The sequence below is a fragment of the Lemur catta genome, chromosome 19 (genome assembly GCF_020740605.2).
Source record: "Lemur catta isolate mLemCat1 chromosome 19, mLemCat1.pri, whole genome shotgun sequence".
Taxonomy (NCBI): domain Eukaryota; kingdom Metazoa; phylum Chordata; class Mammalia; order Primates; family Lemuridae; genus Lemur; species Lemur catta.
This window is the reverse complement of record NC_059146.1, coordinates 33,117,715-33,141,641: the sequence shown is the minus strand read 5'-3', so window position 1 is coordinate 33,141,641 and position 23,927 is coordinate 33,117,715. Positions and strand designations below refer to the sequence as shown.

General features: G+C 58.7%; 1 protein-coding gene across 1 annotated transcript in view; it reads left to right on the top strand.

Annotated features, from left to right (window-relative positions):
* Positions 1–22,354, top strand: part of CHST8 (carbohydrate sulfotransferase 8) — a 103,613-nt gene extending 81,259 nt beyond the window's left edge. Inside the window, 3 exon segments of the mRNA XM_045531761.1 lie at positions 20,233–20,270; positions 20,796–21,167; positions 21,169–22,354. Of these exon segments, the coding sequence (XP_045387717.1) occupies positions 20,233–20,270; positions 20,796–21,167; positions 21,169–21,873 (1,115 nt within the window). The 3' untranslated portion in view covers positions 21,874–22,354.
* The last annotated feature ends 1,573 nt before the right edge of the window (positions 22,355–23,927 follow it).

Genomic DNA, 23,927 nt, shown 5'->3' with positions numbered 1-23,927 from the left:
CAAAGAATTGTGCCTTTTTATTGGGTCAGCTGCCCTCAGCCTCCTGATCATCCTGCCTCGATTTCTTTTTGTTGTACGTATTGGCTTATCTGCTGCCCACCTTTCCTGCCCTGGGGATGCCGTGTTCTGGTTGCCATCACACAGTGCTCTGCGGGTCAGCCCTCTTGGCTGCCACACTGGCGCTGCTGCTCATTAGGTTAAGCGTGCACACTGTGGTGACAGTGGCTAAGCACCACCATGTGGCTTCTGTTATTTTGAGGTCCTGTTGCTCTCGGGGAGTCCAGGTCTGTGATGGCATCTCCTCCATTCAGCCCTGTCCTGCAGAGGAGAGGCACCACTACAAAGCACAGGCAGTGGTGGGTTTTCCAGCCTTTCCTGGGATGTCCGCTAGAGCACAATCACCTTTGGGAACCTGCCTCTCTTCCCACACTATCTGCCACAGCAGTTCTAGCATTGCTGCTCCATTTGTCGTGGGTCATTGCTTCCTCCGTGTTTCTAAGAACCACCCTAGCATCATGTCCACATTGCCTCTGGGGTCCTCACTGCACTGTCAAATCCTGCATCCCAGGAGAATGTGCCCCTTTCAGATTCCTCTCTATTCAACCTCATGTTCTGCTCATTTATGTAGCCCCTCAGAGTCAAGTTCAATGTCTACTCTCCTGGCCCCTGCTAGTACCTGTTTACTGGGTCCTTCTTTGCTCTCCGGGTACAGTCCCTTTCTTCTTGTAGCAACTCCAGGGCTTCCCCAGCTGGGTTCTGTTGTGGTTTAACTGCAGTTATTGGTCTAGTGGGGAGGAGGTGGAGGCAGATCTTGAGGATCTTGCAGGACAGAGACCTCTGCAATGTCTCCAATTAACGGAGGACCACCAGCCTATATTGAAGAGGTTGGGATGCTTCTGCAGCCCACAGGGTTCAGGCAAATCTGAGAGTTCATGACTTCCGCATGCATCTGCCCAGAAGTCCCCATCCCATTTTTCTGGGTCCCATTCCACCTCCTCTGGGCTCCAGCCATTGCTAAGAATTAACCTTCTGAAGCTCTGCCGCTCTTATCAGTCCTGGGACCCATCCTCTTGCCGCGGAAGATGAGAGTCTTTTTATAGCCTGCCAAAGAGATGGTTGCCAGCCAATTTCACTGTCCCCAAATTACTATTTGCCCCATATTTCTCAACTTTCAGATGCACTTTTGTACACACCAGGGCATTTCCTTCCACTGGTAGGCCACCCTGGTTCACCACACACATGCATTTTAACAGCATCATTACTGCCTCTGGCCTCTAGCCAGGGGCTGTCCGTGCTCCACCTACCGCCACCACCAGTTCTGGGGTCCCCCCTGCTGACTGGGTGGCAAGTGATTCACCCCTAACATTTCCTGTTTGCATCTGGCACTGTCAGGTCCCAGGGAAGCAGAGTCTAGGAAGTGCAGGGAGTGTACTGCAGGAGGGGCTGCCCCTGCATCCACGTGGGGAAGGAAGGAAGCAGGAGAGGGTGCGGAGAGAAGTCGGGCTGTGAGTTCGTCAGCCAGTCCCACACACAGCCCTGGCTGGATGCAGGCAGCCCTGGGGAAGGAGGTATGATCATGGGGAGGAGACTTTCTACAGCCGAGAGCTCTGTCCAGAGGGAGATGCAGCCATGCACGAGCTGCCCTGACCCCAGCCTCCCTGCAGCCTTCGCCTCTAACTCCCAGCCCCCGCTCACCTGGTCCCTGCATCCCACAGCGGGACAAGGAGTGCCTGGGACTTACTCTGTAGGGGGCATAGTTTTTCCAAATGGCTTTGCTTATTCAAAGATCATTGAAGATTACTTGTATCTGGTGTTCTTCAATTCACTTCCTTTTTCAGTTTTATAAAAGCCTTTTTTTTTTTCCAAGTGTTGCCATTTGGTTTCTGCTACGCAGGCAAGATCTCTACAAAACTGAAATGGCATTTTTTTTTTAGCATGGCACTTTAGAGTTCCAATGTATGTTCACATAATTTTTAATCAACTTAATTGAGGTGTTATTTATAAACAAGAAAACACGTGCATTGTAAATGAGTTTTGACAAATAAATACATACCATCACCCCTGCCAAAATATAAAACATTTCCAGCCAGGTGCAGTGGCTCATGACTGTAATCCTAGCACTCTGGGATGCCGAGGTGGGAGGATCAATGAGGCCAGGAGTTCAAGCCCAGCCTGAGCAAGATCAAGACCCTGTCTCTACAAAAAAAAGAAAAATTAGCCAGGCATGGTGGCACATGCCTGTAGTCCCAGCTACTCGGGAGGCTGAGGCAGGAGCATCACTGGAGCCCAGGAGTTTGAGGTTGCTGTGAGCTAGGCTGACACCACAGAACTCTAGTCCAGGTGACAGAGCGAGACTGTCTCAGAAAAAAAAAAATGTAAAACATTTCCCTCACCCCAGAACACTCCCTCGTGCCCACACTCGCTCCACTTCCCCACCGACACTCAGGCAGCCACTGATCTTGTCCCATCACTAGGGATTCGTTTTGTCTGTTCTAGAATTTTATATGAGTGAGATCCTACAGAGTGTACTCTCTTATGTCTGGCTGGTTCTGCTCAGGGTAACATCTGTCGGATCCGCACTGACTGTCACGTATATTGGTGGTTTGTTTCTTCTTACGGAGGAGTCGTATTCCAGTGTAGGGACACACCGTGATTCATTTACCCATTCACCTGCTGATGGACATGTTCTTTGAGGTTACTGTCACAGCCTAGCTGACACAGGCACCGTTGTCTTCAGCGAAGTTCAGGCAGGAGATGTGACCCGTACCCAGCCGTGCAGCCAGGAGGTCGTGGGAGGTGGGCTTTGTGAACCAGGAGCCCCAGACTTCACTCTCCTCCAGCGTCACTTAACAAAAGACCCCTGGGAAACACTGATCTGGCCAAATAACTGATACTTTTTGTTATTTCTTCCAGGGCATTTATTTTTCCATAAGATGCTCTAGGCATTTTCTTTGGAAGCTACCGAGCTAGCATCCTGCCAAGCAACACGAGTTCTCCTTTTTAATTCAGGGTGATGGTAATTGTGGGGCAGACCTGCAGAGCAGGAGGTTTTGGGCACGTGCTTGTCAAATGGACTATATATCATGACATCAGACATTTTGAGAAAATTGCTTTTCCACCCTGAATGCCAAGTCATAAATAATTTCAGGTTGGGAAGAGCTCTAGTAAGCATGTGTTTGACTCCAGGGAACGGCCTGTAAATACTAGCAGCAATAGAATAAAAAATGAAAGGGTAGATTTGTGGGTCACTTCTAGTCCGGACCTTGCCTTGTCTTGTTGTAGTTGAAGCAGTAGGTGCCCCACCCAGACCCACTGCAGCTGCTGGGCGTGTGGCCTGCTAACGGCTCACAACTGCACCTAATCAGAGACTCGACCTCAGCTCACAGGAGCCTCTTCTCCCAGAAGGAACACCTTCCCCTGGAGGTGGGCTGCAACCTGTCACATGCCTGTGAACCTCTCCTCTTGGGGGGCAGAAGGCAAAGCCCTGATCTGTAGCGTTTGCCAATTTCTGTGGTGTAAATATTCCCACTGCGTCCAATGCTAAGCTACCACGTAAAAATAAATAATAAGTTGCTTAGGGGTAGAAACATATGCCAAAAAACAAAAATAAAAACCCAGAAACACAAAAAGGGAAGGGAATGACAAACACAGAATTCTGTGTAGCAGTCACCCCTGGCAGGAAGAGGAAAAAGGTGTCCAGGAGGGGCAGAGAGGGAGCCTTGGTGATATTAACAGAGTTCTGGTTCTTTTTTTTTTTTTTTTTTTTTTTGAGACAGAGTCTCGCTTTGTTGCCCAAGCTAGAGTGAGTGCCGTGGCTTCAGCCTAGCTCACAGCAACCTCAAACTCCTGGGCTTAAGGGATCCTCCTGCCTCAGCCTCCCGAGTAGCTGGGACTACAGGCATGTACCACCATGCCTGGCTAATTTTTTCTATATGTATTTTTAGTTGGCCAAATAATTTCTTTCTATTTTTCGTAGAGACGGGGTCTCGCTCTTGCTCAAGCTGGTCTCAAACTCCTGACCTCGAGCGATCCACCCGCCTCGGCCTCCCAGAGTGCTAGGATTACAGGTGTGAGCCACCGCGCCCGGCCAGTTCTGGTTCTTAAACCGGGGGTGAACCCTGGGTGTTTGTTGTATTATGCTTTATAGCACCTGTATTATGTATATTTTCTTTTACATGAATGAAATGTTTTATGACAAAAATAATTCTAAGGGAGCCTTTTGAGATTTTTTAGTGACACGCAGGCGTGGAGCTTCGTGGGAGCCGAGGAAGCAGCCTGGCGGGCCACTTGTCCCCCTGCACCTGCCGGCTGGCTGTGACTACAGAGTTCATACTCCTAATGGGTTCTGGCAGGGGAGGACCGTGGCCCTGCGGATGGGGATGTCTGTGTCCCTCAGGAGAGGCAGGAGGAGGGGTGAGTGAGGGGCTGTGGACAGAACCTCCCTGTCCTGCGCCCCCCTCCCACCAAGGACCCAGGAATGCCGCCAGGGACGAGCTTGCTGGGAAGGCAGTGGGTGGATGGGACAGCAACAACTGGGCTCGATTTCCAGCTTAGCCACTCACCAGCTGTGTGACCTTGGGCTGCTAAACATGTGCATCTCAGCCTCTTTAGTGTCGAGTTGGGTCACCATAACACCGACCTCGTGGGCTCCTGTGAGGGGCCGATGCGATGAGGCTTGTGGCAGCTAGTGGGTACCTGGAGTCAGCAGGTGCCCAATACACACCATTGCCGAAGAGGACAGTGGTGTCAGTGCAAGGACAGGGCAGGAGGCGGCTCTGCCTCTTGGTCCCTGGTGGTCCCTGGGGTCAGTAACTCGGGCAGGTCCTGCCGGCTCCCCCCCCCCCCGGGCACTGTGCGTGCCATGGTGGGTACACCTCCCAACCCCAGGCTGCCGAGCCAGGAGACCCGGGGTCAGGCTCCGAGGGAAGGGAGGACACACAGCCTTTGCTGAGGGGGGCCGAGTGCTCACCGAGTGCCTGGCTCATGCTAAGGTCCGGTCATTGCACGCATCATGCAGCGCCATGGGCAGGTGCCCTTCACCTGTCCGCACCTGCCCTTCACCTGTCCTCACCTGCCCTTCACCTGTCCACACCTGCCCCTCACCTGTCCTCACTGAGGGTGTGACCAGGGAAGGGTTACTCCAGCAGGGTCAGTGAGGGTGGGAGGATGTGTCTTGGGAAGGGCCTGTCACTTGTCCAGGTAGGGTCTGAGTTCAATTGCTCCACTTGCTCAAAGCCAGGTGCCCTCAGCAGGGGCTCAGGGGTCACCAGCAAAGACATGCGCTGGGACATACCTCAGAGTTTCCTGCTCGTTCTTCTCCTGGACCTGAGGGCCACCCTGGAGGGGAGGCCACCAGAGTTGGCACCTCCCTGTGTCCTGGGCCAGCCCCTCTGCACCCCCAAGCCCCAAGCCTCCGGCCCGGCCATCCCCGAAGGCTGCCAAGAAAGAGCCCCATGCTCATCTGCCAGCGGCCCCAGCTGCCCACTTTCCCACCGGGGTCTGGAACCATTGATTCTCTTAATTGGTTGCCCAGAGTGGACCAAAGGAAAAAAATAGGCAAAGCAAAATAAAACATTCCATTTAGTTTTCCTAAATGGAACACCAAGGCCCATGGTTCTCCCAGGAGGCCTCGAGCACCCTCCGCCCGCCCCCAGGGGAAGAGGGAGGCTGCCAGCAGGGTCTACCCTCAGGGACAGCACCAGTGGCCCCGCCCAGCACTCTAGTGCACCCCCTCCCCCAACGCTCCAGCCTGCCGGGGAGGGCCTGAGAATTTCATTATGAGCGCGGATTATCATCAAGTACAAGGGGGTGTGATGGGGTCCGTATAAGCTCCCCTTTTAATAATGAATCCCATTTCCTCTTGCAGTCGGTTTTCTTGCAACATGCTGTTGCAGAAAACGGAACAAAATGGGAAAGATAAAAAAGCAAGTAATTAACTTGGCCAAAAAGCCTTCCCAGCAGATGTCAGGGACGGCGGGGCAGGGTGCCCAGGGCCTGCCCGCCGCACCCCCGCCTGGCCTGGCTGCCCAGCTGCCGCCGTGGGGACCCATATGTCGGGATGATTCACAGCCAGGCTCGGCGTGGGGAGGCCCAGAGCCGCCCTCCTGCTGCTCAGTAACTGATGACCATTTTTCTCCAATTAAGCTGAAATTGAAGAATCCTCAGACTTAGACACCCAAGTAAAATAATTAGCGCTTAAAATGTTAATTGTGCTCAGATGCGCCTCTGCCTGTGGCGCTCTGCAGTGAGCATGCGCGTAGTTGATCCTCCGTCCCCGCGCCACCCACGCCGGCCCCGTGCGGGCCGCCTCCCCAGGGCCCCGGCGGGGGCAGCCCGAGGCCAAGAGCCCGGTGCCCGTCCTGACTGTGTGAGACCTGCTGTGACCCCCCCACCCCCAGGTTGCCCAGCCCAGCGTCCCCAGGCCCTGACAGGCAGTGTCAGCCAGCGGTTAGAATGAGGGCCCAGAGTCGGACAGGGGTGGCCTGCAGCTGGCCCTGCCACGCACCCGGGCGGCAGCGTGGAGGAGGCGAGGCGCCTAAGCACCCTGAGAGTCTGCGCTGCGGGAAACCTGTCCAGCTGCAGCCCCACGACAGCGGACCGTTTCCTTATCCACCCTGTGCCCTCAGCGCAAAGCCGGGTCCCCAGTGAGCAATTGCAGAATCAGAGTCCCCTGCACCAGGGCCAGGGGGGTTCTGGGGGCGGAGTCGTCACGTTCTCCCCTTCTGGGTAGGGAGGGGCCCTGCCTGGCCGTCCTGTGCCCGCCGGGCCTGCACCCTGCTTGCCCAGGACTTGGGGTGAGATGTTCTGCAGTGGCCACCTGAGCCCTGAGAGGAAGGGACGTGGGGCCACCCACGCCAGCCACGGTGCCGCCAAGCCAGCCCCTGCCCATGCAGGGAAACTCACTCCCACGGGGCTCTCCCTGCGTGTGGCTTTACCCACGCGTGACCCTGGCTGCATTCTCTGCTGAGATGACATGTCTAAGAGGCTTAGCCTCTTTACGCGTCCCGAGGAAATCCACTTAGATATTCCGTGTTCCCTGATCCGCCACATAATAAGATTCCTTTATCTCTTGTTGTCATGGGAAGTATATATTAACTGATTAATATTAATGTGTTGGCCGATTAATATTAATATCTGAACCGATTCTTACTGCACGAGGCTGCGCTGTTGATGAGCATGGCAGAGCCCAGACAGCTGTCGGTTTTGGGCAGTTCCCCGGGGACACTCCATAGCTGGGGCTGACCCTTTCCACCACTGCTCCTTATGGACACCCTGTCATTAGGGTTGTCTGTCAGGGCTGGCATGGAAGTGTTTGGACTATGATTGTGGCAATTAAACTTGCTATCCAAGACAGCATATTTTATCATTTAAATAGCATTTTGCATTCTCCTATTTCCCCAGTAACATTGTTAAATTAAGTGATAAAAGGTTATTTTTGCTTCTGAGGTTGAAATACGTTACTACTATTCCTTATCTGCCTAGAATTAGAAAAGGTTCAGAATTCTATGTTCTAAAGGTTTCATTATCAAAATTTGCCAGCCTTTATAAAACAAACAACATTTTTTTTTTGTCCTTCCGTTAATCAAAGATGGACAAGAGCTTTGTCTCCTGACCTTGGAGATTGCTTTCAGCGCTTGGTGGCAGAAGAAGCAGCGTCTTCCCAGTGGCCAGGGGGTCAGTGGGGCCTTGCTTGCCTTTGATTTGGAGCTGCCACCTCCGTCACCTGTGCTGCCAACCTGAGTGTCAGGGAAGCACTCTTGCCATGGGGATGGCACAACCAGAGGCTGCACCTTCAGCCAGTTGGACGGGACTGGAGCCGGCCTGGGGCTGTGTAGCTTCTCCAGCTCCACTCCTGGCCAGTCTCCCCTCCAGCTACCCACACGGCCAGCCCCAGCCTTTGCTAGGCCTTCGCCTCAAATCTGTTCCTGTGAACCTCAGACGCCCCTAGCTCTCCATCACCTTCCACCCCTAATCACCCACTCACCTTCCACCCATCTTCCACCCACCCTCCAGCCCCCCCTTTTCCACCCATCATCCACCCACCTTCCACCCATTATCCACTCACCTTCCACCCACCTTCCACCCACCATTCACCCACTATCCACCCACCTGCCACCCATTATCCACCCACCTTCCACCCATCATCCACCCACCTTCCACCCACTATCCACCCACCTGCCACCCATTATCCACTCACCTTCCACCCATTACCCATCCACCTTTCACCCATTATCCACTCACCTTCCACTCGCCTTCCACCCACTATCCACCCACCATCCACCCCCTTAGCCACTCACCTTCCACCCATTATCCACTCACCTTCCACCCACTATCCACCCACCATTCACCCACCATCCACCCACCTGCCACCCATTATCCACTCACCATCCACCCATTATCCACTCACCTTCCACCCATTACCCACTCACCTTCCACCCATTATCCACCCATTATCCACTCACCTTCCACCCATTACCCACCCATCATCCACCCACCTTCCACCCATTTTCCACCCATCATGCACCCACCTTCCACCCACTATCCACCCACCTGCCACCCATTATCCACCCACCTTTCACCCACTATCCACCCACCTTCCACCCACCATCCACCCATTATCCACCCACCTTCTACCCACTATCCACCCATTATCCACCCACCTTCTACCCACCATCCACCCACCTTCTACCCACCATCCACCCACTATTCACCCACCTTCCACCCACCAACATTCCACCCTCCCACCCACCTTCCACCCATTATCCACCCACCAACCTTCCATCCTCCCACCCACTATCCTCTGCACCATCCGCCCAGCAACCCACCTGCCATCACTATACCACCCACAGGCATCTACCCGTCATCAGTACTTCATCACATCTGACTGGGAGGACAGCCCTCGTGCAGCACATGAGCTGCTCCCCACTCTCAGTCCCCCGCCTACACCTCCCAGTTAGATATGCCAGGAGCCAGAGCTGGGGCCTCGTACCTGGGAATGGTTTGCTTCCCCATCACCCAGCATCCCGAGTACCCTAGGGCAGGACCTCTTACGGGTAGACTGTCTTTGTTGCAGCATTCTAGGCTGTGGGGCTCTTCCAAGGACACATCTCTGCCTCCAGAGGAAGCGCACCAGGCAGCATGAGTGGCTGTGTTCTGCTGGGATGGGTAGTCTTTACCCTGAAACTCAGCCCCAGTCCCACCTCCTCCCATCACCTTTCCCGTGTTTTGGTGCCAGGAACAGGATCGACTTTGCCACTGAGCAGGCTCCTATGGTCACAGTCTTGCAGCCAGAATGGAGCTTTAGCTGAGCTAGTGGGAACAGGGCAGGGAGCTCTGTGTGCCCCTCGAGTGTTTGCTCCCCCTGCACGCTGACTCCAACCTCTGCCCTAGCTCACGGGGACAGCTGGTCCCAGATGTCTGGGACAAGGATGACAGTGTCTCTTACAAGACCAGCTAAGGACACAGCCGGGAAGGCAGGGCTGCTGGTTTCTACCTGAGCCCAGGCTGGGGTCTGCGAATCGACTATGGAACCGAACCTTGGGGTTGATTCAATTCCTCTGAGATCTTGCTCTGCAGGCCATGGTCTTGGTGAGAGTGATCACTTTCTGCCGGTCATCTGAGTGAGAGATGCCAGCCCAGGGGACACCTGTCTGTGGCCTGATCATCACTCTTCCGAGGAGTTCAGCCCTACAGAGCCATCCTTACCTGGCCCACCCTCTTGTGGACGCAGCAGGGCAGAAAGCTGAAAGCCAGAAATGACATTCTAGGGACATGAGCCACCCACACGCCTCCCTCAGAGCTCAGGATGGTGCCTTCCTGCGCATTTCTGGATTTCAGCAATCCCTGCCAGCTCCAACTGCAGATTCTCACAAAATCCTCAAGCATTCGAAGCTTCTGCCACCCCGCGGCCGCTGCCCTGCGCCCGACACCACCTGCGCCGGGCTCGCCCTGCCCCGCTCGCGCTGGTACACAGCAGCCCTGGCTCGCAATCAGCTCCCAGACAAACAGAAAACACGCCAGTCGCCGTTGTAAGCGTCTCTGGCGTGATTTATTGCCGTCATCACAATATTTTGTTTGGAGCTGTAAACCTCCAGACATAAATCAAGTCATTAGAAGGAGTGACGTTTAATCCCGAAGAAGATGCTGCGCTGGGCCAGGCGGCTCTCACCCGGCTCGCAAATCATTCATTCCAGAGGAGACGGCGCCGCGCACACCTGCGCGGGCAGCTCTTCACCCTCACCCCACGCAGGCACGAAAGGCTGAAGGCTCAAGCCGGGCTGTCTTTTGTTTCCCGGAATAGCACACTTCACACCTGCAAAGAGGTGCCCAGAACACACCCCCTGTGATCCAGACTGGAGTCTTCATTCCACTGGAAACACAGGCGGCCGGGGGGCCCCTCTGCGCCTGCAGTGGGCTCTTCGTCCTCAGAGCAGCCGCACTGGTCGGACTTCAAAGGAAGCAAAAAACCACTTAGAGAACCTTCGTTAGCTCTCCCTTCACGGTGACCCCAGCCAGCGACACAGCTGTTACACGGGGGCACGCTGCATTGGCAAAGCCCGCCGTGCCTAATTTCCAGGCTTTGCTGCAGGGACCTGCTCCACGGGAAAGGAGTATTCCTGGACCCCGCATGGCGTCTTCCGGGAACTCGGCAGCCCTCCACCCCCACCCAGGCAAGCCCTGGCATCGCGGTCCCCGCAAATGGTGCCTCTCACAGAGTGAGGAGACACCCCAAAATGCTGGAGAGGGGAGAACGGGGGAGGTGTCTTTGCCTTAGAAAACTTTGGCAGATTCTGAGTACACATGACAATTTTGAACATTCCTGGTATTTCCAGTGCTCAGAGCTAATGAGGGTGGCATTGTGCCGTGATGTGAGCACACTTCAAGGCTGCTGGAAGTCGCAGGGCTGGGTTGTGTGATCCGTGTCTACGCTGCCTCCAGAACCGAGGTGTGTGGCCCAGAGCTGGCTAATGGCCGCTGATTTCACCCAAGCTCCGTACTGTGTTTCCAGCTGAGAGCGTCTCCCTGCAGGTGGTACTCAAGTCTGTCTCTGACTCAGGACAATCCAGGGTCATGTCTTCCCCCCCACTGGCTCCTCTGTCCCCCCGACCTCCCTCTCAGTGAGGGTCCTGGCGGTGTCTCGTGGGGGCTCTCTCCAGATGTTTTCCTCCTCCTCATCCCCGACACCCTGACTCACCAAACCCTCCAGCCCTCCTGCTTGGTTGCTCTGCAAAATCTACCTTCCCCTCCTCCCACCACCCAGCCTCAACGCCCCCGCCAAAGTTCAGGCCTTACCACTCCTCACCTGCAGCACGATGTGATAATCCTACTGCATTTTCCCACTTCCTTTGAGCCTCAGTCTTCTCCAGGTTCCCCGGCTGCCTCCAGAATGACCTCTGAGCATGCAGCCCTCGCTGCCGCTTTCCTTGGCCCTGCAGTCAGAGCCCCAGGGCAGAGGCTGGGGTGGGTAGTGAGGTGCAAAGGGCCTGTGGTCTAGATGTGAGTGTGTGAGGTGGCATGGCTGTGATGGGCAGTAGGAGGACAGGCTGTCTGTGCCGCCGTGATGGTCTGGGACCACCCTGGTCAGCCACATGGCTCTGTGGGGTCTCCTGCTACCTTTGGGGTGCTGGGCTGGGCAGAGCAAGTGCTGGCCGTTCAGGGAGAGCAGAAGTGGGCTCCAGGCCAGGTATCTAGGGACGGTGGTGTCCCCACGGCCAGCCACTGCCAAGCCCAGGATTGATGTCTGTTCTCAGGGGTCTTACCCTGCAGAAAAGCCGGCCTAATCCTCAGGCCAGAGGCCTCCTGCACTGCTCTTGCCCTGGCCCTTGGCTGGACCTGAGTCTGAGTTCGAGGCCCTGGGAGATTCACCTCTGCTCTGCAGTGTGGACTGCAGCCGTCCAGACCGTCGGCAGAGAACAGCTGGACGGCTGCCAGGGCCCCCTGAGCTCTCCGGGCAGCCCCTGGCCTTGCCTTTGAGCTGCTGGAGGCTGTGTTCTGTTCCGGGGCACACAGCATGACCCCTCAAATGCAGCTGCGCCTTGGTGTTCCCTGATGCCGGAGAAGACCTGGAGATGGGGGTGGGTGGTGTCTGGAGCTGCAGCTGCCCACCCACCGTGCTCGAGTCGGGGCCACCACCTAGATTCAGGGGCCCCTCTGATCTGATCAGATCACCCGGATCAGTGGACGGCACCGACCACCAGCGCACGGCCCTCTGGGCGGCTCTTCCAGGGACCCGCACGTCCCACCCTGCGCCCCTGCACAGCCCTTTTTGGCCTGGTTTGCGGGAGCCCCGCTCTCCCCAGGGGGTGTGGCTGCCTCCCTCGGGCCAGAGCCGTGGCCAGAGCACTTCAAAGAGGCGTCAGCGAGGATGGATTTACTTTTGTGGCTCTTCAGGGTATGGCAGGCAGCAGCTGTGTGGGTCCGTCAGCCCCAGGCCGGCTCAGTAATTGACGCTGCAGCTGGAGCAGCGCGTGCCGGCTGGAGCTGTACTGCTCATTATCTTGCAGTCCGGCCACCTTGGTAATGAGGCCGCCCCACTCGCTGCCGCCGATGGCCTGACTCCGTTCCAGGGGACGAGAGGCGCTGCCGTGTCTGCCCCTGGGGTGTCTGTCTCGGGGCCAGGCGGGGGGGGGGGCGCGGGCACTTCTGCACGCAGGCAGCCCCTCCCTGCAGCTGCCCCAGCCTCAGGCTCCAGCTTGACTATTTCCTGTAACCCCCCAGCAAGAATTCACTATCATTTAGACCAAATTAGGCCCCTTCCTCCAGAGCTGACTGGAGAATGGTCACCAGGCACCCTGTCAGCCATACAAGGGGAGTCGTTGACATCCATCCTGTTGGACCCCCCAGGAGCAGTGCTGTGAGGCCGTGGCTCCCCGGGGCCCAGGAGGAGGGCAGGGCTCAGGCCCAGGCCCTGCACCTCCGCCATGCTTTCCCTCTGGGAAGAGCTGGTCCCACACCCTCACCGGCCCAGGAGAGCCGCAGGTGGTGAACAGGCTCCTGCATCCCCCACTGCCGTGACCGGCCGCGCTTCGTCCCCCTCCTCTAGTGGCCCCTCCCGACATCTGCACCCGGGAGACCTGCAGGCATCTCAGACTGAACAGGCCCCGCCCTCCTCTGCAGGAAATAACCCCAGCGTGCACCTGCTGCTCGGGCCAGAAACCAGAGTCCCCCTCCACACCCAGCCAGTCCCCAGGGGTCCTGCTGATGCAGCCTCGAGCTGACCCCCCTCCACGGTCACATCAGGAGCTTGAAATGTGCCGTGGCAGAGCAATGACACCGTGGAAATCGGCAAACACTGCAAATCAGGCTCCCCCCACCGCCCCGCCCACCCCACTGCCCAGAGAGCCTGTTCTTGGCCAGTTCCCAGCACAGCACCGTGCTCATGTCACTCCTGAAATAGTCTTCACATCTTCTGCCACTTTCTCTCATCATGCCCCAGGGCCAGGCCTCAGATGTCTCCTGCCTGGACAAAGGCAACATCCCCTGACCAGCCTGTCTGCTCTGTCTTTGGCTGTTCATCCTGAGTGGTCCTTAAATTTAAAGTAACTCCACAGCGTCCAGCCCTTGGAAGCCGCCCTGGGCTCAGGACGTAAGGTCCGGTGTCTTTCCAGAGCAGTGAGACCCTTGCCTGCCGCCCTGCCAGCGCCACGGTCCTGCCTTTTCTCAACACCCCTCAGTCTCCAGGTCGATCCCGTCATCCCATGAGCTTCGCTGTCATGATGCGAGGCCACCAAGCTCTGCCAGAAGTGTCCTCACTACCTTCGGGAGATGTCACCTGGTGCCCTGGGCCCTGGGCCACCGATGCCTGGTCACACGTTGCATCGTCCGCCGTTGTTGCCATCGCACGGGGAATTGCTGTGCAGCCCTTGTTTCCTGGCTAGACTGGAAGCTCCATGAGGGTGGGGCCACGACTGTCCCCTTCCTGGCTAAGACACTGTCACCGGTGCCTCAGACACTGCCTGGCCCATACGGAAGCTCAGTGAGCGTTGGTGCAGGGCGGCGTGAGTGCCCGTGTGGTGGGCTGCCGGGTGGGGCGGCTCGTTGACGGTGCCGCCTGCACCCTGCCTGGGAAGCAGGAGCGGGAGTGCCCAGGGGCAGCACGAGCTGCCGGCTGGTGCCACGGAGTTTGTTCTTGCTCATCTGCAGCAGCGTCCACCAGCTCCTGCTTGTTTTTCCAGCCCATGTGGTTGGAAGAACATATGAAGGAAAGAAAAGGTAGGACCTGCCCTAAGCCATGTGCCAGGGACTCCCAGAAACCACACGGGGACGTGAACACACACACTCCCCACCCAGGGCACGCCACACCACACACGGCAGGAAGCATGCACCTGTGCGGCACAGATGTGTGCATGGTGTGACGGATCACAGACAGTCAAGTCCAGCCCGTGCAACATGCACCGTGTGGGGTGTTGCTGGCACGTGGGGGCGGGGCCCACACGCACCCACTGAGCACGTGGGAGTCACTGCGGCCTCTGACAGAGGAGCCCTCCCTGGGCACATGGGAGGGAGCCCAGGACTCCCCTCCCCCACAGAGTGATGGGCGCGGGGGCAGCCGCGGAGCGGGCGGGACAGCTGTTGGGTTCGCAGCCGGGCTAACCGGCTGACTGGCTGACTGACAGGCGGCGCCGATGCCGACTCCTTGGCAGCTCCAAGGGGATTCGCCGCCGGGCCGAGCTGACAGGGAACTACCCGGCTGAATCCTGGATCCTAATCGCGGAGGGAGGGAACGGGATCGTTAAACAGAGCAAGGAGCCGTCGGAGCCGTCAGGTGTTCACCCGCCCAAGGCAGGAAGATTCCCACTCCCGGCGCCCGCAGACGGCCCGAGTCCCGCACTGGAGGCAGGGGCCGGGCTTCGGGGACCTCAGCTGGCACAGAGAAAACCGGCGACCGGCTCGCCAGGAACTGACAGCCCCCGTGCAGCGGCCCTCGCCGCGCCCGGCCCCCGCTCGTTTCCTGGGCGCGTCTGTGCACTTGCGGGATGCGCACAGGTAGCTCATTTTACAGGTGAAGCAGCTCGCAAGGGCGGGGGATCTGTCCGGGGCCACGCAGCAGCACGCGGACACCCCCTGTTCTTTTCTGACGTACTGACCCTCAGTGAAGGCTGTGCCTCACAGTGGACTCCCCCAGTGAGGGAGCGTAAGCCCCTGCCCCATTCTGAGCCAGAGGTCGGGGTCATGCGGGGCTGTGACTGAGTCTGGTTGTCTAGGAGGAAATGGGGAGAAGCCCAGCGGAGCTCAAGGGGCGAGGGGGGAGGTTACCGCAGGGGCTGTACGCAGCACAGTGTCTGCCCAGCGCCTCACCTCGGTCCACGCTTGGCCACAGAGCCACCTTCACGGCACGGGGACAGTTGGCAGCTGTGTCTGGGGCAGCCCCACCTGGAGCCCCATTTACCCGTCCTGGGCCCTAGGGCAGCAGGGGTGGGCATGGCTGTGACTGAGGCTACGCCCTGGAGACCCAGAAGAGAATTCAGTAAGGCGAATTCTCCTGTGAACACAAGTGAGAATTCGAGGCTTTCCTGTGAACCCTGTGCCGTGAGTCCAGGCTGCCCTCTGACCGCTCAGCGTGTCCAAACGTCCGTTTTGCAGCTAATCTGCGTATTCACAACCCACCCCAGACGGAGGAGGCCATGGGGGCAGTTTGTCCCTCACCTGGGCCAGCAGAGGCCTCAAAGGGCAGAGCCTGAGCCGGTGGGAGAGACAGAGGAGCTCCGGTGCCACAGCGGGTGGGAGCAGAGCCAGGCTTCAGGGCCGCCCGGCTGGGCTGGGGCTGCCCTGTCTGCATCCGGCCACGTGGCTGGTACCTGCCTCCCAGACACGCAGGCCCGTCCAAGGCTGGGAGGCTCCAGCCAGAGTTCTGGGCTGGAATTCTATAGGGTGAAGCATTTATTGGGCTCCTGCTGTGTGCCAGGCATGGTGCCAGACTGACACCGACAGACAAGACACTGGCCCTGCCCCAAGCACAGGGGCCGACAGCGTGTGCTGCCCAGGGCGGCAGGGCTCAGTCCCACCAGATGCCACTGTAGGGAGTCTGGGCTGAGGCCAAAGCTCGGACTTGGAGTCCTGCACACGTGGGGGACAAAGATGCCGTCCGGGCTTCCCCTTCGTGTCACCTGTCTCACGCTGGGCTGAGCCAAGGGAAACAGCCAAAGCCCCGGAAGCTCCCGAGCCAGTTTGGCCACATAAGTGGACACGTGAACATACAGTGCAAATGGACGGGTGGTGGCCTGCCACGCAGCCTCAGCCACTAGAAGGCCCGGAAGTGCAAAAGTGGCCAAGGCCACAGCTCCATCAGGAAACATCCAAGGACCATGAGTCAAACTCCACCCAAGGCAGGGACTTGGGGCTGGCACCCACCCCCATGGCCTCTCCTAGCCTCTAGTTCTCTGCCATGCCTGTCCCTCTGCATTTGACTCCTTAAGGACAGCCCTGCCTCCCCGGCATTGCAGTGTTCAGAGTGGCAAGACCCTCTCACCGCTGCCCATCATGGCCAGGGCTGGCACTTGAGCAGCCAGGGCAGCTGTCACCTCCCTAGGTGTGGGCCACATGGGCCTGAGGGGGTCAGGGGCTTGTGGGGCACTCCCAGCCCTTCCTGGGTACTTGGGTCCTGTCCTCACCCATGTGGGTATGGCCTGTCTACAGGGCCTGACCAAAAGACTGGTCCCCAATTGCCACCCCCAGTGGGTCCTGGGCCTCAGGGTCGGGGCTTTAGTGTGGCAGCCAGCAGGTCTCCCTCCTGTGCCTCTGGAGGGGAGTGACCCGCCCACAGCCTGGCAAAGCCCCCTCCCCAGCCCAGCTCCTCCCGGGCGGCACGGCCTGGTTACTAAGAAGCTGGCCTCGCTGTCTCTCGCCAGCCTATGCCCGGCCCTCGCTGGCAGCCAGGAAGCCTTCCATCCACACGTTTGGAGTCCACACCGCGGAACACATGTGGCAGCCCCAATAACTCACGCTTGTTTGTTCTCACCGATGCATGCTCTTATCGCAGTGCATGTGTTTCAGCCTCTCTACGAATGTCATCTGTCCAGAGAGAGAAAGTGGTTGTTTATTTCTTACCGTGTGGGGGGATGGAGCTGTCTTGCAGATGTTAAGCAATAAGGAGAGGACGGGAACGCAGGCTCTGAGAGCGAGCTGTGTGTGGCTGGCCTTGGAGTCCCCTGTCATGGAGGTGGGGAGGTGGGGGTTGGGGGGTGCTTGGCAGCCTTGGTAGCCTTGGATGGAAGAGGAGACTGGGCGCTGAGGCTGGTGTTGCTCTGATTTTATCTAGATTATCTGTTTATTTGGGGGCCTTGCAGGGGCTCGTGGTGGTTATATTGAGGCCAAATCCCCACCCCCGTAAGTCCCCCACAGCACAGGTACTAGGGACTCCAGGTGGCAAAACTTCCTCATCCTCCTGGGCCCTTAGCTGCCCTTCCCAGCAGCTGTCCAGGGTCCTGAAGAACAGCCGGCCGGGGATGTGCAGACCCCAGCCCCAGGTTCCCAAGGCTCCTGGCTTTCCCTCGCTTAGCTCTGGGGTGGTCTTTGCTTCAGCCTTCATCTGAGCAGCGCAAGGAAGGGCAGCTGCCTCCACGGAAAAAGTGGGGACACCGGGCCCCTTTGTGTTTCCTTCACTGCCTTTCTGTCTTTATGCAGAAGTGGCCTTGTGGGGATAGGGTTCATCTGTGCCCACTAGCTGCACGAGTCCAAGGGTCAGGAACACACTGCTTGTGGCAAACGCACAGGCTCCAAGTAAGATGTGTTACTGCTGTTATCGGATTCATCATTGTCCGTAAGACAATTCTTCCTTCAAAGGGGGCAGTTGCAGCCACGTCACCTCTCTGGGCTCATGTCGCCAAGAGGCCAGGAGACTCACCTGGCCCTGGGCTCTGTCCAGCAGGAACTTTGCCTCCAGGCCACGCCAAGGGCTCTAGCCTGGCCGGCCTTAGAGGGGGCCAACCTTGGGAACTACCTTAAGGCTCAAAGTCTGGAGGTCCGAGAGACAGACCCCTCTTGTCCGGTCAGCACAGATGAAACGGGACAGGACCCGCAGCCCACCGCCCTCCCAGGCTGTGGGGGCAGTGCCGGTGGGAGGTCACAGCCTTGGGGGCCGCAGCACATGCTCTTCTGACGTCCGCCACTGGCAGGACGCCTTTTGGAAGTGGCTCCTCAGCCCCACTCCTGGCCAGACCTGGCGTGACTCATCGGCTCCACAAAGGAATATAAATAAGAGCCATCACACCTTGATGAGCTGACAGGAGTGACAAGCAGAGTAAATTCCCGTATCTGAGACTCTGAGGAGGAGAGGCGATTTAGCAGAGCCAGCTGCCGTCACCAGAAGAAAATAATTAAGTAAACCGGGCCATGGAGCGGGAAGCCGAGTGGCACGGTGGTCCCTTCTGGCGAGGGGAGCTGTCACCGTTGGCTGCAGGAGAGAACCCCCACATCCCAGAGGGAAATGAGCGCGGGAGGCTCGTGCAGGAGATGGCTGCGGTGTAGACGGGCAAGGACGAGGAGGGAAATAGGCTCTGGGCTGCGAGAGGGGACCCTGGTGAGGGGCTTGATTCTAACAGGCGCCTCTCAAGCCAGGCGCCCACCGCCCACGCCCCGTACCCTGAGCTGCAACAGTCTACACGCAGCCTCCTCTCAGCCTCCGAGGATGAGTCTGGAAGGCCTGTTTCGGAGCCCCCTCACGTGTGCACACGCACGCACGCACACATAGCTTGGGAAGGCCCAGGAAGGGGGGGACGCTGCCCTTTGCCCAGGGAAGGGCACAGCTTTGCTCCCAGCCCAAAGGAATGAGGAGAAGAAAGGGGAAGTGTGCCCAAGCTCTGCCTTCGTTTCTGCCCCTCTTGAAACTTGAGGAAGTTTCCAGCAAATTCAGGGCGTTGAGGCTTGTCAGACCAGGAGGGACCTTGCCCCCCGCTCCCCGCTTACTGATGAATGCAGGGGATTTGTGGGCACAGCCTCAGGCTGACTCTGCAAAACTGGAGCCCATGGAGAGATCCACAGTCTCTGGGTGAGGGAAGACCCGGATGTCCCCTTGTCAGCCAGGCTTCCAGCCACAGGACCTCTGCCGAGTACACAGAGATGGCAGCACAGGGGAAGTGCTGGGCCACTCCTTCCCCTCCTTCCCCAGGAAGCAGGGTCTGGGCAGGCGGGGCCGGGCGCAGTGCCTGGTGTGCCAGCTGGAAGGTCTAGTTCTGCTTGTGAAAGGGGGCTGGTTCTGGTTACGACTCGACTGGCTTTTGGCAAAGCCTCAGAGCAAAATGTCCCCCCACTTGGCACAGGAACAGAAAGGGCCCCTGACACCCCGATGGCCAGGCAGGCAGTGGGGAAGGAGGCTCACACTTTTAAATAGATTCCCTCAGGGGGAAATGTCCTTGTCCTCCTGGGACCTTCCCCCAAAACAGACCACGTAGAGTGGAAAGCAGAATCCTTTCCTGTGGCCAGAGAGGCTCACCTCAGCTGAGCCTGTTATCCTGGGGGACCCCGGCTCAGCCCAGGCGAGGGGCCTCTTTGGTGGGCAGAGGGGGGCATTCTGGAGTACGGCCAGTGACGCACTGGTCTCCATCTTCCCTGAGTCGGCAGTAAGTCACTCTCCCTGGGCTCTGCTCCGCCCTTTGGACACCAGGGTGAGCCGGTCGTGGGCAGCTCACCCCAGAGCCCCAGGGCCAGCGGAGGTCAGAACCACAAACCAAGTGCCCAGGTGGGGAGCGCCCGGGAGCGGGAGGGCAGCGAGTGTATTCCACTCCCAGGCCTGGGGTGCGCAGAGCTGTGCGTGTGAATGTGTCCCGTCCCAGTGCAGAGAATATGGACTAGGTCAGGGCGTGGCTGCTGGGCTGGTGTGGACGGAAGAGGGACAGAGCTTTCTGAAGGGTCCTGTCCCTGTGACTGAGTGAGGGGAAGCGGGAGGTGGCCTGTGAGACCCCTGGCTGCTCCTCTGGGCAGGTGTGGGCACACCTGGGCAGGGTGCCTCTCCGGACCTTCCAGGTCACATGGCGAGGTGTGACGAGAGCAGTGAGTGTCCGCTGGGAGCCAGTGGGACTGTGTCGGGGCTGCACCCCCATTTCCTGTGTGGGGGGGGGCAGAGGAGCTCTGGCACTAAGCCATGCCCCCCCCCGCCCCCAGAACCACCTGTTCCCAGAGCCCACACCAGGCTCCCTGCAGCCTCGGCGTCCCCAGTCAAAAGCCCATAAGCAGGTCCCTGGGAGCCACGTGGTCTTTCTGCTGCTAACACTGTCCTCTTGTCTGTTTGCTTTCCAGGAATAAAGTTAAACATCAGGCCTCAGCAGCCCGGCAACGTAAGTCTGAGAGTCAGATAAATCTCGGAGGGCAGCCTGGGGGAGTTGGGGAGGGCAGGGAAGAAAATGTGGAGCTCGCGTTGAATCCATTCTTGGAAAGAAAAATGTGTCCGGACTTTCCCGGGAGCCTTGGGGACAAAGCCAGGGCTTTGGATCCATGAATTTCCCTCCCGTTAGATGGCTGCTCTGGGCTCTGCTAATAGACGCGGTAAATCTCAGCCGCCGCCCTCAGGCCACCAGGTGCAGGTTCCTGGGGGGACCGCGCCATCTGGTGGCCGAAGTGACACTTGCACTCAGGCCCTGCACTCATGGCTGGACGTGGCTGGCGGAGCACAGGGAGGCCTTTGGGTGCTGGGCCAGGGTTCAGAGGGGTCACACCTGCAGGGCCAGCCTGTCCCCCCGACCCGGGAAAAGACCCAGGCCACAAAGGGGGCAGGAACCCCAGCCGCAGAGTCGGCCTGGCGTGTGACCCTCAGTGCCCTGGTGCCCTGTCCACCCCGGTAACCCTTTCTCTTCTTGCCCCAGGCCCTCCCACAAGGCAGTTCTCAGGATGGTGACTCGACGGTACCCACAGAGAAGGGCACCCAAGACTTGTCCAGCCGGGCCCCAGGGGGCCTCCACCTGCCGAATAGGGGGGCCCGTGTGCGACTCCGGCAGCGCCGCCGCCGGCTGCTCATCAAGAGGATGACAGGTGCGGCGGCCGCGGCCAACGGCTCGGGCGGGACCGCGGTGGGGCCGGGGCCGGGGACCCTGGACGGCCGTCGGGCCGGGCTGCAGCAGAGCCAGCGGGAGCGCAAGCGGCTCATGCAGGAGGCGTGCGCCAAGTACCGGGCGAGCAGCAGCCGGCGGGCCGTCACGCCCCGCCACGTGTCCCGCATCTTCGTGGAGGACCGCCACCCGCGTGCTGTACTGCGAGGTGCCCAAGGCGGGCTGCTCCAACTGGAAGCGGGTGCTCATGGTGCTGGCGGGGCTGGCCTCGTCCGCCGCCGACATCCAGCACAACACGGTGCACTACGGCGGCGCGCTCAGGCGCCTGGACACCTTCGACCGCCAGGGCATCCTGCACCGCCTCGGCACCTACACCAAGATGCTCTTCGTGCGCGAGCCCTTCGAGAGGCTGGTCTCCGCCTTCCGCGACAAGTTCGAGCACCCCAACAGCTACTACCACCCTGTGTTCGGCAAGGCCATCCTGGCCCGGTACCGAGCCAACGCCTCGCGGGAGGCGCTGCGCACGGGCGCCGGCGTGCGCTTTCCCGAGTTCGTGCAGTACCTGCTGGACGTGCACCGGCCGGTGGGCATGGACATCCACTGGGACCACGTCAGCCGCCTCTGCAGCCCCTGCCTCATCGACTACGACTTCGTGGGCAAGTTCGAGAGCATGGAGGACGATGCCAACTTCTTCCTGAGCCTGATCCGCGCGCCGCGGAACCTGACCTTCCCCAGCTTCAAGGACCGGCACTCCCAGGAGGCGCGGACCACGGCGAGGATCACCCGCCAGTACTTCGCCCAGCTCTCCGCCCTGCAGCGGCAGCGCACCTACGACTTCTACTACATGGACTACCTGATGTTCAACTACTCCAAGCCCTTTGCGGACCTGTACTGAAGGGCGGGGCCGCCCTCCCGTGCGCAGGGGCGTCCGCCTTCCGGGGTGCCTCGCCCGGGAGCTGAGATGTTCCCGGAGCCACAGGGCTCTGAGCACGCGAGGAGCCTTGGCTTTGGGATGCAGCAGGCCCTAGGTGGGGACAGAGGCTCCGCCCTTGGATGGGGACCCTGGCCCTTGCCTTGCACCCATTTCCTCCGTCCTTGGCTGAGGGAGATGCTGCGGGGCACCCCAGGAGCTCAGCCCGGAGTTAGGATGACCAGGGAAGCCCGAGGCCTGAAGACGAGGCCCCAGCGGCCAGGGACTTCCTGTGGTCCCTTAGCCATTGCCTTGCACCAAACCACGTGGTTTGCAGCTTTTGTATGACCCAGGGGGATGTTCCCTTGGACTGAGGTTCCAAATAAAGCACATGGTTTCCAGAGCAGCAGTGTCTACTCTGGTGGGGGGGACACATGGACCCCTCCCCACCCTTTCTGGAACTTTTCCTGCCTCCCTGGGACAACCTGACCCAGGCACCAGCATCCGGCGCTGCAGGGAAGCCCAGGGCAGGAGCACCCATGTGGGAGGGGGCAGAGGGCCCAGGGCCCCTACTTGGGCCGGCAGTGGCTCCTCAGGTGTCTGAGGCCAAGGCCCGCTCTGCCAGAGCCTCCTGTCTCAGAACCTGCACTTCCTCCCGAAACAAGAGGATAGTCTGTCCCCATGGAGGCCCACTGAGGTCCCTTCTGGTCGGAGCCAGGGCAGAGCTCTGAATACTCAGAGTATTGGCACCATGCACGAGTCTCAGTGGGTATGACTCTCGGTGGTGCCATCCCTGCCTTTCTTTTTTTATTCTTTCCTTTCTTTTTTCTTTTTTATTTCAGAGTATTACAGGGGTACAAACGCTTTGGTTCATGAATTGCTTTTGCACCATTTGATCCTGGGATCCGTTGAGCTTCCTTACGATCCATGTTCGAAATCCTTCATCTGTCATTTCGACATTCTGATTTTGGTTGGTGTCCATGGCTGGGGAGCTGGTGTTCCCATCTGGGGGTGTCCTTTGCCTTTGGTTCTTCATAGTTCCGGGGTTCTTTCGCTGACTCTTTCCCATCTGGAGCAGCTGTTGCTTCTTCCTGTTGCATTTCCTTCATCCCCGGCTTTCCGCACCTCAGGGCTAAGCAGAGCTTTGGCTGGACCGTCACCCTGATCACTGGCCCCATTCCCCTGACAGAGCCACTCAGGGCTGCCAAGATTGCTGGCTCTGGACGGAACAGCTCTGGAGGAAGGGGAGGAGAAGCTATAGAGGAAACCTCCTCCAAAAACACACCTTTCCACACCGCAAATGCTTCTGGAATTGTCAAAAACCAGGGTGATTCTGGAAAGGTTTTGGAGGAAGTGTTTGTGGAGCTTTGAGTGTGGGTGTGGCTGTGTTTGGGTTTGGTTTGTGATGAGAAGAGCTGCCTGTTTCTGGGGTCTCTGCCCTCTCTCTGTCAGCCTGCGTCAGCCTGTGTCACGTGCCCTGTGGTATCTGTCCACAGTCCCTCCCGAGAGATTGCTCCAGTCTGTTCCCATCTGCGGGGGAGGCGCTGCTGGGCTGCCCCTCCTCCCTTTCTGCCTCCACCCTGGGCTCTGCAAGGCACCGAGGCTGCCTCCCGCCTCCATGGGGCCATAGGCATCAGGGACCCCTGCGCAAGGTGAGGCCTCCCCTTGGGCTCCAATTGGAAGTGGCCTGGACCATTTGACAGAAGGGCAGGGAGGAGGCTTCCGTCAGGGTCTGAGGGACGCTTAGGACTCAGAAAAGGCAGGAAGATGGACGCCAAGTGGCTGGGGAAGCCAGAGAGGCCGACCTGTGCTTTGGCCAGGGCCAGGGCTAGGGTTGGTGCGAGAGCAGGCAGGGAGGGGTCGGGCTAATCAGGACCCAGATATAGTTGCCCCCGGGCTCTGGTGCTCGGAAGGTGAGACTGAATGCCCAATGCAAAAAAGTATCCCTGATCATGGATGCATTTGGGGAAGCATGGTAACACTCAGGCAGAGTGTCACCATGTCATCTGCTCGGCAAGGGGACACCTGGACATACAGCT